The sequence below is a fragment of the Pseudophryne corroboree genome, chromosome 8 (genome assembly GCF_028390025.1).
Source record: "Pseudophryne corroboree isolate aPseCor3 chromosome 8, aPseCor3.hap2, whole genome shotgun sequence".
NCBI classification, from domain to species: Eukaryota; Metazoa; Chordata; class Amphibia; order Anura; family Myobatrachidae; genus Pseudophryne; species Pseudophryne corroboree.
In genome coordinates this window covers 406,871,291-406,885,029 of record NC_086451.1, presented here as the reverse complement: position 1 = coordinate 406,885,029, position 13,739 = coordinate 406,871,291, and the positions used below count along the sequence as shown (strand labels likewise).

The following is a 13,739-nucleotide window of genomic DNA, read 5'->3' as shown; positions in this document are numbered from 1 at the left end:
GCACTGTGGGGCATATGTGTATCTGGCACTGTGGGGTAATGTGTATCTGGCACTGTGGGGCAATGTGTATCTGGCACTGTGGAGTAATGTGTATCTGGCACTGTGTGGCAATGTGTATCTGGAACTGGGGCATATGTGTATCTGGAACTGGGGCATATGTGTATCTGGCACTGGGGGCATATGTGTATCTGGCACTGTGGGGCATATGTGTATCTGGCACTGTGGAGTAATGTGTATCTGGCACTGTGGGGCAATGTGTATCTGGCACTGTGGGGTATATGTGTATCTGGCACTGTGGGGCATATGTGTATCTGGTACTACAGGGCATATGTGTATCTGGCACTGTAGGGCATTTGTGTATCTGGCACTGTGGGGCAATGTGTATCTGGCACTGTAGGAGCATATCTGGCACTGGGGGCATATGTGTATCTGGCACTGTGGGGCAATGTGTATCTGGCACTGTAGGAGCATATCTGGCACTGTGGGGCATATGTATATCTGGCACTGTGGGGCATATGTGTATCTGGCACTGTGGGGCATATATGTATCTGGCACTGTGGGGCAATGTATATCTGGCACTGTGGGGCAATGTGTATCTGGCACTGTGGAGTAATGTGTATCTGGCACTGTGTGGCAATGTGTATCTGGCACTGTGGGGCATATGTGTATCTAGCACTGTAGGGCATATGTGTATCTGGCGCTGTGGGGCAATGTGTATCTGGCATTGTGGGGCATTTGTGTATCTGGCACTGTGGGGCAATGTGTATCTGGCACTGTTGGGCAATGTGTATCTGGCACTGTGGGGTAATGTGTATCTGGCGCTGTAGGGCAATGTGTATCTGGCACTGTGGGACAATGTGTATCTGGCACTGTGGAGCATATGTGTATCTGGCACTGTAGGAGCATGTCTGGTACTGGGGGCATATGTGTACCTGGCACTGTGGAGGCATATGTGTATCTGGCACTGTGGGAGCATATCTGGCACTGTGGGAGCATATATGGCACTGCTGGGAGCATTTCTGTATCTAGCACTGTGGGACAATTGTGTATCTGGCACTGTGGGGCATATGTGTGTCTGACACTGGGGGCATATCAGGCACTGTAGGAGCATATCTGGCACTGTGGGGGCATATATGTATCTGGCACTGTGGGGGAGTATCTGGAACTGTGGGGGCAAATGTGTATCTTGCAATGTGGGGGCATATGTGTATCTGGCACTATTGGGGTCATATGTGTATCTGGCCCCCCATATGTGTATCATGCCCCCATTTCCATTGGCCACATCCCATGTGGCATCTGGCCACATCCATTTTTGGCGTGCGCGCCTTCGGCACACAGTACCACTAATACATTTTTTCTACTTGCACCACTGCTTATTAAGCATATCATTATCATGGGGCGATGTTTCAAACCTTTATAGGAATACAAGTGGAGAAGTTGCCCATAGCAACCAACCAGGTTGTAGCTATCATTTATCTAGTACATTCCATAAAATAATAGAATCTGGTGGGTTGTAATGGCCGACTTCTCCACTCGTCCTGTTTCAAAGATTTGATACCTCTCCCCCTGTGGTCCTAGGAGGTGGTGAGCCATTAACATGTCATTGTCAAATGACTCGGGACACGGCAGGGAGCTCCCTGCCAGCGCGCAGGAGCTGCACAGGCAGGGAGCTACTCGTCGGGTGCAAAAGCTTTGCCGCCGTGCAATGCTTTTGGACCCTTGCGAGGAGGGGGAGGGCGAGCCAGACATGCAGGGCGGACTAGCCCTGTGCTGGGTGTCCTCCCCATGTCTGAGTAAATGATTGTAGATGTGCTAAATCTACGATCAGATCTGAATTAGGTCCAGTGTCTGAGAGCTGACTTCTGCTCGCTGCCTATGGCCCCCTATGCCCCCATGCATCTGAGTGGGACATGGCAATAAACATTGACTTAGGTACTCTTAGGGAAAAATACTAAAGTGGCTGAAATTAAGAATGTTCTTGTCCCACTGTCTCCTCCACCCTCTTCCAGTGAATGTCCACCAATGATATTGTGGTTAGTCAATCCTACACTACTGTGCACTCACCTGTATAGTACACACATTCACTTTGTGAACACCGCTCTCCCCAGGCTGCCACGATATCTCCAGCTGAGTTGTACTCCTGGTCACCAGACTCAGTTCCTTTGGTCTCCTGGGTAGAACTAGAAGGAGCAGAGAAAGAGAAACTTGTCTTACTGATCTCAGTCACCATCTACATATCACAGTCTCTGGATTGTCTTCCCAAGAATCTCTCAAGTCAGCTACAGTAATGTTTTCACAATTGCAAATGAATATTTATCAAGATAGCGTGTCTGACTAAGGGTGTGTACACACGGTGAGATTTTTTCTCCCGATTATGACTATATAGTCAGAATCGGAAGAAAAGTTAGTGCAGATCGCAAGGTGACAGTCACCTTGCGATCCCGATTCGATGCCGATGCGCGGTCCCGCGCGGTCGGCATCGAAAGAAAAGATAGACTGTGCAGGCAAGTCAATTTTGGCTATCTCTATAGAAGAGATAGTCAAAATTGACACTTAGCCAAAATCGCACATAGCCAGTATCACAAGCGCACTCATTATGTGCTTGCGATACTGACTATGTGCCGACCCGGCCAAGTCAGCCAAGTCTTGCAAGTACTTGTGTAGCTAAGGTTGAAGTGGGAGGACAATAAGTATCAAATCAAGGCACATAAAAGTTAACCACTGACTCCTGTCAAACTAGTGTGGTGTCATACACGTGTGGTATTCATGTGACCGACGGTCACATGACCTCCCCCAAAATCCCGCTCACTCACTATCCCGACGGTCGGCATGCCAACCAACAGGGACTATTTCCACTTGTGGGTATCCACGACAGCCATAGAGTGGGAATAGAACCCGTGGCGACCCCAGGTCGCCACCGAAACCCACAAGGGGCTTGCTGCACTCATCCCTCCCTACCGGGATCCCGGCGTCGGTATGCTGACCGACGGTCAGCCATACCACACCCTCATACATACCTGCTGTATTTGAAACAAGCTTCATACATCCATCTTGATTGGCAGATAAATAATTCAGTTTAGAGGAACATAGCTTGTGCTAATGTAAGTATCTCCAGTTGTGAAAAGTTCATATATAACTTCTACACAAATGTAGTCTCTGAATGTCATTGGATAGTAACAAGTATTGTAGTTTAGTGATCCTATGAGAAATACGGAATTTACATATACTGTATACACAAAAAGACACATTTAGGATTATATGCTGGATGTGGCTATCACAGGGTACATATGCAAACAGTTTTGCTGCTAGCATTCTGCAGACACACAATGTACTGGACAGTTCGAATTGTACATTGTATTGTCCCCCCATGATTGTGTGTATACAGTCTGCCCCCCCCCCCCCCCCCCCCCCACACACACACACACACACACACTGCAGCAGCATAAAATGGTTTCTCAGGTACAAATATTGCACCCAGCTACTACATTTGCACCCAGCTACTAACAGCAGGCTAGTGAAGGTTTGCATGACACAGAAAGAAACATTAGATTGGAGGGAATTATGATAAATTGCATAACAGCAGTAATGAAGCAGTTAACATAAGCCCGCAGTCTCCCCCCCATGTCCTCCCCCAGATGCCAGTGAGGTTAGTGGGCACTGAGTCAGGGCCACGCTGGATCTAAACAAGTGAATCAGCCACATTCCTCCTACAGGAAACTTCCACTAGAATGTGTCACCAACTCAGGAGACAGGTGGGAATGATTAGTGTGAAACCGCAGGTTTTAGGTTCATGTAACGGTCTTCAAAACCTACACCTTACCATCTATCATGTACAGTATATATAGGCTTACCATATCCCTTTAATCATTATCTGATTGTCCAACCGAGTAGAGGATCTTACTTCTTCCTCACTGTATAACATCACATAGATTCTGATATAATCCAAACTATAGAATACATGGTTTTATCTTCCCCACACTGTACAATACAGGGTCTGCTCTCTACCCCACAGTGAGTGTACAATTCAGGGTCTGATCTCCCCCACACTGTACAATACAGGGTCTGATCTCCCCACACTGTACAATACTAGTGATGAGCGCCTGAAATTTTTCGGGTTTTGTGTTTTGGTTTTGGGTTCGGTTCCGCGGCCGTGTTTTGGGTTCGACCGCGTTTTGGCAAAACCTCACCGAATTTTTTTTGTCGGATTCGGGTGTGTTTTGGATTCGGGTGTTTTTTTCAAAAAACCCTAAAAAACAGCTTAAATCATAGAATATGGGGGTCATTTTGATCCCATATTATTATTAACCTCAAAAACCATAATTTCCACTCATTTTCAGTCTATTCTGAATACCTCACACCTCACAATATTATTTTAAGTCCTAAAATTTGCACCGAGGTCGCTGGATGACTAAGCTAAGCGACCCTAGTGGCCGACACAAACACCTGGCCCATCTAGGAGTGGCACTGCAGTGTCACGCAGGATGTCCCTTCCAAAAAACCCTCCCCAAACAGCACATGACGCAAAGAAAAAAAGAGGCGCAATGAGGTAGCTGTGTGAGTAAGATTAGCGACCCTAGTGGCCGACACAAACACCGGGCCCATTTAGGAGTGGCACTGCAGTGTCACGCAGGATGTCCCTTCCAAAAAACCCTCCCCAAACAGCACATGACGCAAAGAAAAAAAGAGGCGCAATGAGGTAGCTGTGTGAGTAAGATTAGCGACCCTAGTGGCCGACACAAACACTGGGCCCATCTAGGAGTGGCACTGCAGTGTCACGTAGGATGTCCCTTCCAAAAAACCCTCCCCAAACAGCACATGACGCAAAGAAAAAAAGAGGCGCAATGAGGTAGCTGTGTGAGTAAGATTAGCGACCGTAGTGGCCGACACAAACACCGGGCCCATTTAGGAGTGGCACTGCAGTGTCACGCAGGATGTCCCTTCCAAAAAACCCTCCCCAAACAGCACATGACGCAAAGAAAAAAAGAGGCGCAATGAGGTAGCTGTGTGAGTAAGATTAGCGACCCTAGTGGCCGACACAAACACCGGGCCCATCTAGGAGTGGCACTGCAGTGTCACGCAGGATGTCCCTTCCAAAAAACCCTCCCCAAACAGCACATGACGCAAAGAAAAAAAGAGGCGCAATGAGGTAGCTGTGTGAGTAAGATTAGCGACCGTAGTGGCCGACACAAACACCGGGCCCATTTAGGAGTGGCACTGCAGTGTCACGCAGGATGTCCCTTCCAAAAAAACCCTCCCCAAACAGCACATGACACAAAGAAAAATAAAAGAAAAAAGAGGTGCAAGATGGAATTGTCCTTGGGCCCTCCCACCCACCCTTATGTTGTATAAACAAAACAGGACATGCACACTTTAACCAACCCATCATTTCAGTGACAGGGTCTGCCACACGACTGTGACTGATATGACGGGTTGGTTTGGACCCCCCCCAAAAAAGAAGCAATTAATCTCTCCTTGCACAAACTGGCTCTACAGAGGCAAGATGTCCACCTCATCATCATCCTCCGATATATCACCGTGTACATCCCCCTCCTCACAGATTATCAATTCGTCCCCACTGGAATCCACCATCTCAGCTCCCTGTGTACTTTGTGGAGGCAATTGCTGCTGGTCAATGTCTCCGCGGAGGAATTGATTATAATTCATTTTAATGAACATCATCTTCTCCACATTTTCTGGATGTAACCTCGTACGCCGATTGCTGACAAGGTGAGCGGCGGCACTAAACACTCTTTCGGAGTACACACTTGTGGGAGGGCAACTTAGGTAGAATAAAGCCAGTTTGTGCAAGGGCCTCCAAATTGCCTCTTTTTCCTGCCAGTATAAGTACGGACTGTCTGACGTGCCTACTTGGATGCGGTCACTCATATAATCCTCCACCATTCTTTCAATGGTGAGAGAATCATATGCAGTGACAGTAGACGACATGTCAGTAATCGTTGGCAGGTCCTTCAGTCCGGACCAGATGTCAGCATCAGCAGTCGCTCCAGACTGCCCTGCATCACCGCCAGCGGGTGGGCTCGGAATTCTGAGCCTTTTCCTCGCACCCCCAGTTGCGGGAGAATGTGAAGGAGGAGATGTTGACAGGTCGCGTTCCGCTTGACTTGACAATTTTCTCACCAGCAGGTCTTTCAACCCCAGCATACTTGTGTCTGCCGGAAAGAGAGATCCAAGGTAGGCTTTAAATCTAGGATCGAGCATGGTGGCCAAAATGTAGTGCTCTGATTTCAACAGATTGACCACCCGTGAATCCTTGTTAAGCGAATTAAGGGCTCCATCCACAAGTCCCACATGCCTAGCGGAATCGCTCCGTGTTAGCTCCTCCTTCAATGTCTCCAGCTTCTTCTGCAAAAGCCTGATGAGGGGAATGACCTGACTCAGGCTGGCAGTGTCTGAACTGACTTCACGTGTGGCAAGTTCAAAGGGCAGCAGAACCTTGCACAACGTTGAAATCATTCTCCACTGCGCTTGAGACAGGTGCATTCCACCTCCTATATCGTGCTCAATTGTATAGGCTTGAATGGCCTTTTGCTGCTCCTCCAACCTCTGAAGCATATAGAGGGTTGAATTCCACCTCGTTACCACTTCTTGCTTCAGATGATGGCAGGGCAGGTTCAGTAGTTTTTGGTGGTGCTCCAGTCTTCTGTACGTGGTGCCTGTACGCCGAAAGTGTCCCGCAATTCTTCTGGCCACCGACAGCATCTCTTGCACGCCCCTGTCGTTTTTTAAATAATTCTGCACCACCAAATTCAAGGTATGTGCAAAACATGGGACGTGCTGGAATTTGCCCATATTTAATGCACACACAATATTGCTGGCGTTGTCCGATGCCACAAATCCACAGGAGAGTCCAATTGGGGTAAGCCATTCCGCGATGATCTTCCTCAGTTGCCGTAAGAGGTTTTCAGCTGTGTGCGTATTCTGGAAAGCGGTGATACAAAGCGTAGCCTGCCTAGGAAAGAGTTGGCGTTTGCGAGATGCTGCTACTGGTGCCGCCGCTGCTGTTCTTGCGGCGGGAGTCCATACATCTACCCAGTGGGCTGTCACAGTCATATAGTCCTGACCCTGCCCTGCTCCACTTGTCCACATGTCCGTGGTTAAGTGGACATTGGGTACAGCTGCATTTTTTAGGACACTGGTGACTCTTTTTCTGAGGTCTGTGTACATTTTCGGTATCGCCTGCCTAGAGAAATGGAACCTAGATGGTATTTGGTACCGGGGACACAGTACCTCCAACAAGTCTCTAGTTGGCTCTGCAGTAATGATGGATACCGGAACCACGTTTCTCACCACCCAGGATGCCAAGGCCTCAGTTATCCGCTTTGCAGTAGGATGACTGCTGTGATATTTCATCTTCCTCGCAAAGGACTGTTGGACAGTCAATTGCTTGGTGGAAGTAGTAAAAGTGGTCTTACGACTTCCCCTCTGGGATGACCATCGACTCCCAGCAGCAACAACAGCAGCGCCAGCAGCAGTAGGCGTTACACGCAAGGATGCATCGGAGGAATCCCAGGCAGGAGAGGAATCATCAGAATTGCCAGTGACATGGCCTGCAGGACTATTGGCATTCCTGGGGAAGGAGGAAATTGACACTGAGGGAGTTGGTGGGGTGGTTTGCGTGAGCTTGGTTACAAGAGGAAGGGATTTACTGGTCAGTGGACTGCTTCCGCTGTCACCCAAAGTTTTTGAACTTGTCACTGACTTATTATGAATGCGCTGCAGGTGACGTATAAGGGAGGATGTTCCGAGGTGGTTAACGTCCTTACCCCTACTTATTACAGCTTGACAAAGGGAACACACGGCTTGACACCTGTTGTCCGCATTTCTGTTGAAATACCTCCACACCGAAGAGCTGATTTTTTTGGTATTTTCACCAGGCATGTCAATGGCCATATTCCTCCCACGGACAACAGGTGTCTCCCCGGGTGCCTGACTTAAACAAACCACCTCACCATCAGAATCCTCCTGGTCAATTTCCTCCCCAGCGCCAGCAACACCCATATCCTCCTCATCCTGGTGTACTTCAACACTGACATCTTCAATCTGACTATCAGGAACTGGACTGCGGGTGCTCCTTCCAGCACTTGCAGGGGGCGTGCAAATGGTGGAAGGCGCATGCTCTTCACGTCCAGTGTTGGGAAGGTCAGGCATCGCAACCGACACAATTGGACTCTCCTTGTGGATTTGGGATTTCGAAGAACGCACAGTTCTTTGCGGTGCTACTGCTTTTGCCAGCTTGAGTCTTTTCATTTTTCTAGCGAGAGGCTGAGTGCCTCCATCCTCATGTGAAGCTGAACCACTAGCCATGAACATAGGCCAGGGCCTCAGCCGTTCCTTGCCACTCCGTGTGGTAAATGGCATATTGGCAAGTTTACGCTTCTCCTCCGACAATTTTATTTTAGGTTTTGGAGTCCTTTTTTTACTGATATTTGGTGTTTTGGATTTGACATGCTCTGTACTATGACATTGGGCATCGGCCTTGGCAGACGACGTTGCTGGCATTTCATCGTCTCGGCCATGACTAGTGGCAGCAGCTTCAGCACGAGGTGGAAGTGGATCTTGATCTTTCCCTAATTTTGGAACCTCAACATTTTTGTTCTCCATATTTTAATAGGCACAACTAAAAGGCACCTCAGGTAAACAATGGAGATGGATGGATACTAGTATACAATTATGGACGGACTGCCGAGTGCCGACACAGAGGTAGCTACAGCCGTGGACTACCGTACTGTACTGTGTCTGCTGCTAATATAGACTGGTTGATAAAGAGATGTAGTAGTATGTATGTATAAAGAAGAAAGAAAAAAAAACCACGGGTAGGTGGTATACAATTATGGACGGACTGCCGAGTGCCGACACAGAGGTAGCTACAGCCGTGAACTACCGTACTGTACTGTGTCTGCTGCTAATATAGACTGGTTGATAAAGAGATGTAGTAGTATGTATGTATAAAGAAGAAAGAAAAAAAAACCACGGGTAGGTGGTATACAATTATGGACGGACTGCCGAGTGCCGACACAGAGGTAGCTACAGCCGTGGACTACCGTACTGTACTGTGTCTGCTGCTAATATAGACTGGTTGATAAAGAGATGTAGTAGTATGTATGTATAAAGAAGAAAGAAAAAAAAACCACGGGTAGGTGGTATACAATTATGGACGGACTGCCGAGTGCCGACACAGAGGTAGCTACAGCCGTGAACTACCGTACTGTACTGTGTCTGCTGCTAATATAGACTGGTTGATAAAGAGATGTAGTAGTATGTATGTATAAAGAAGAAAGAAAAAAAAACCACGGGTAGGTGGTATACAATTATGGACGGACTGCCGAGTGCCGACACAGAGGTAGCTACAGCCGTGGACTACCGTACTGTACTGTGTCTGCTGCTAATATAGACTGGTTGATAAAGAGATGTAGTAGTATGTATGTATAAAGAAGAAAGAAAAAAAAACCACGGGTAGGTGGTATACAATTATGGACGGACTGCCGAGTGCCGACACAGAGGTAGCTACAGCCGTGAACTACCGTACTGTACTGTGTCTGCTGCTAATATAGACTGGTTGATAAAGAGATGTAGTAGTATGTATGTATAAAGAAGAAAGAAAAAAAAACCACGGGTAGGTGGTATACAATTATGGACGGACTGCCGAGTGCCGACACAGAGGTAGCTACAGCCGTGGACTACCGTACTGTACTGTGTCTGCTGCTAATATAGACTGGTTGATAAAGAGATGTAGTAGTATGTATGTATAAAGAAGAAAGAAAAAAAAACCTCGGGTAGGTGGTATACAATTATGGACGGACTGCCGAGTGCCGACACAGAGGTAGCTACAGCCGTGAACTACCGTACTGTACTGTGTCTGCTGCTAATATAGACTGGTTGATAAAGAGATGTAGTAGTATGTATGTATAAAGAAGAAAGAAAAAAAAACCACGGGTAGGTGGTATACAATTATGGATGGACTGCCGAGTGCCGACACAGAGGTAGCTACAGCCGTGGACTACCGTACTGTGTCTGCTGCGACTGGATGATAAATAATGATATAAAAAATATATATATATCACTACTGCAGCCGGACAGGTATATATTATATAATGACGGACCTGCTGGACACTGTCTGTCAGCAGAATGAGTTTTTTATAGAATAAAAAAAAAAACACCACACAAGTGAAGTCACACGACGAGTGTTTAACTTTTTCAGGCAATCACAATATAGTATACTACTAACTATACTGGTGGTCAGTGTGGTCAGGTCACTGGTCAGTCACACTGGCAGTGGCACTCCTGCAGCAAAAGTGTGCACTGTTTAATTTTAATATAATATGTACTCCTGGCTCCTGCTATAACCTATAACTGGCACTGCAGTGCTCCCCAGTCTCCCCCACAATTATAAGCTGTGTGAGCTGAGCACAGTCAGATATATATACATAGATGATGCAGCACACTGGGCTGAGCAGTGCACACAGATATGGTATGTGACTGAGTCACTGTGTGTATCGTTTTTTTCAGGCAGAGAACGGATATATTAAATAAAACAAAACTGCACTGTCTGGTGGTCACTGTGGTCAGTCACTAGTAAACTCTGCACTCTCTACACTTCTACAGTACTCCTAAGCTCCAGTAAATCAGGTCAATCTCTCTCTCTCTCTTCTAATCTAAATGGAGAGGACGCCAGCCACGTCCTCTCCCTATCAATCTCAATGCACGTGTGAAAATGGCGGCGACGCGCGGCTCCTTATATAGAATCCGAGTCTCGCGAGAATCCGACAGCGTCATGATGACGTTCGGGCGCGCTCGGGTTAACCGAGCAAGGCGGGAGGATCCGAGTCTGCTCGGACCCGTGAAAAAAACCATGAAGTTCGGGCGGGTTCGGATTCAGAGAAACCGAACCCGCTCATCTCTATACAATACAGGCTCTGATCTCTCCCACACTGTACAATACAGGGTCTGATCTCCCCCACACTGTACAATACAGGGTCTGATCTCCCCCACACTGTACAATACAGGCTCTGATCTCCCCACACTGTACAATACAGGCTCTGATCTCTCCCACACTGTACAATACAGGGTCTGATCTCCCCCACACTGTACAATACAGGGTCTGATCTCCCCCACACTGTACAATACAGGGTCTGATCTGCCCACACTGTACAATACAGGGTCTGACCTCCCCCACACTGTACAATACAGGGTCTGATCTCCCCACACTGTACAATACAGGGTCTGATCTCCCCACACTGTACAATACAGGCTCTGATCTCCCCCACACTGTACAATACAGGGTCTGATCTCCGCACTGTGTACAATACAGGATCTGATCTCCCCACACTGTACAATACAGGGTCTGATCTCCCCCACACTGTACAAAACAGGGTCTGATCTCCCCACACTGTACAATACAGGCTCTGATCTCCCCACACTGTACAATACAGGCTCTGATCTCTCCCACACTGTACAATACAGGGTCTGATCTCCCCCACACTGTACAATACAGGCTCTGATCTCTCCCACACTGTACAATACAGGCTCTGATCTCCCCACACTGTACAATACGGGCTCTGATCTCTCCCACACTGTACAATACAGGGTCTGATCTCCCCCACACTGTACAATACAGGGTCTGATCTCCCCCACACTGTACAATACAGGGTCTGATCTCCCCACACTGTACAATACAGGGTCTGACCTCCCCCACACTGTACAATACAGGGTCTGATCTCCCCACACTGTACAATACAGGGTCTGACCTCCCCCACACTGTACAATACAGGGTCTGATCTCCCCACACTGTACAATACAGGGTCTGATCTCCCCCACGCTGTACAATACAGGCTCTGATCTCCCTCACACTGTACAATACAGGGTCTGATCTCCGCACTGTGTACAATACAGGATCTGATCTCCCCACACTGTACAATACAGGGTCTGATCTCCCCCACACTGTACAATACAGGGTCTGATCTCCCCACACTGTACAATACAGGGTCTGATCTCCCCCATACTGTACAATACAGGGTCTGATATCCCCACACTGTACAATACAGGGTCTGATCTCCCCACAATGTACAATACAGGGTCTGATCTCCCCACAATGTACAATACAGGGTCTGATCTCCCCACACTGTACAATACAGGGTCTGACCTCCCCCACACTGTACAATACAGGGTCTGATCTCCCCCACACTGTACAATACAGGCTCTGATCTCCCCACACTGTACAATACAGGCTCTGATCTCTCCCACACTGTACAATACAGGGTCTGATCTCCCCCACACTGTACAATACAGGGTCTGATCTCCCCCACACTGTACAATACAGGGTCTGATCTCCCCACACTGTACAATACAGGGTCTGACCTCCCCCACACTGTACAATACAGGGTCTGATCTCCCCACACTGTACAATACAGGGTCTGATCTCCCCACACTGTACAATACAGGCTCTGATCTCCCCCACACTGTACAATACAGGGTCTGATCTCCGCACTGTGTACAATACAGGATCTGATCTCCCCACACTGTACAATACAGGGTCTGATCTCCCCACACTGTACAATACAGGCTCTGATCTCCCCACACTGTACAATACAGGCTCTGATCTCTCCCACACTGTACAATACAGGGTCTGATCTCCCCCACACTGTACAATACAGGCTCTGATCTCTCCCACACTGTACAATACAGGCTCTGATCTCCCCACACTGTACAATACAGGCTCTGATCTCCCCCACAGTGAGTGTACAATATAGGGTCTAATCTCCCCACACTGTACAATGCAGATTCTGATCTCCCCCATACTGTACAATACAGGGTCTGATCTCCCCCACACTGTACAATACAGGGTCTGATCTCCCCATACTGTACAATACAGGCCCTGATGCCCCCCACACTGTACAATTCAGGGTCTGATCTCCCCCCACTGTACAATACAGGGTCTGATCTCCCCCACACTGTACAGTACAGGGTCTGATCTCCCCCACACTGTACAATACAGGGTCTGACCTCCCCCACACTGTACAATACAGGGTCTGATCTCCCCACACTGTACAATACAGGGTCTGATCTCCCCCACGCTGTACAATACAGGCTCTGATCTCCCTCACACTGTACAATACAGGGTCTGATCTCCGCACTGTGTACAATACAGGGTCTAATCTCCCCACACTGTACAATACAGGGTCTGATCTCCCCCATGCTGTACAATACAGGGTCTGATCTCCCCCACACTGTACAGTACAGGGTCTGATCTCCCCCACGCTGTACAATACAGGGTCTAATCTCCCCACACTACAATACAGGGTCTGATCTCCCCCACGCTGTACAATAAAAGGTCTGATCTCCCCCACACTGTACAATACAGGCTCTGATCTCCCCACACTGTACAATACAGGGTCTGATCTCCCCACACTGTACAATACAGGGTCTGATCTCCCCACACTGTACAAAATAGGCTCTGATATCCCCCACACTGTACAATACAGGCTCTGATCAACCACACACTGTACAATACAGGCTCTGATCTCCCCCACACTGTACAATACAGGGTCTGATCTCCCCCACACTATACAATACAGGGTCTGATCTCCCCACGCTGTACAATACAGGCTCTGATCTCCCCACACTGTACAATACAGGCTCTGATCTCCCCACACTGTACAATACAGGGTCTGATCTCCCCCACACTGTACAATACAGGGTCTGATCTCCCCCACACTGTACAA

The 13,739-nt window shown here is 48.1% G+C and overlaps 1 protein-coding gene across 1 annotated transcript in view; it reads right to left on the bottom strand.

The window, feature by feature from the left end:
• AXL (AXL receptor tyrosine kinase) overlaps positions 1 to 13,739 on the bottom strand; it is a 208,195-nt gene that overhangs the window by 129,943 nt on the left and 64,513 nt on the right. The window contains exon 6 of the mRNA XM_063937829.1: positions 2,065 to 2,180. Coding sequence (XP_063793899.1) covers positions 2,065 to 2,180 — 116 coding nt within the window. The remainder of the gene's footprint in view (positions 1 to 2,064; positions 2,181 to 13,739) is intronic.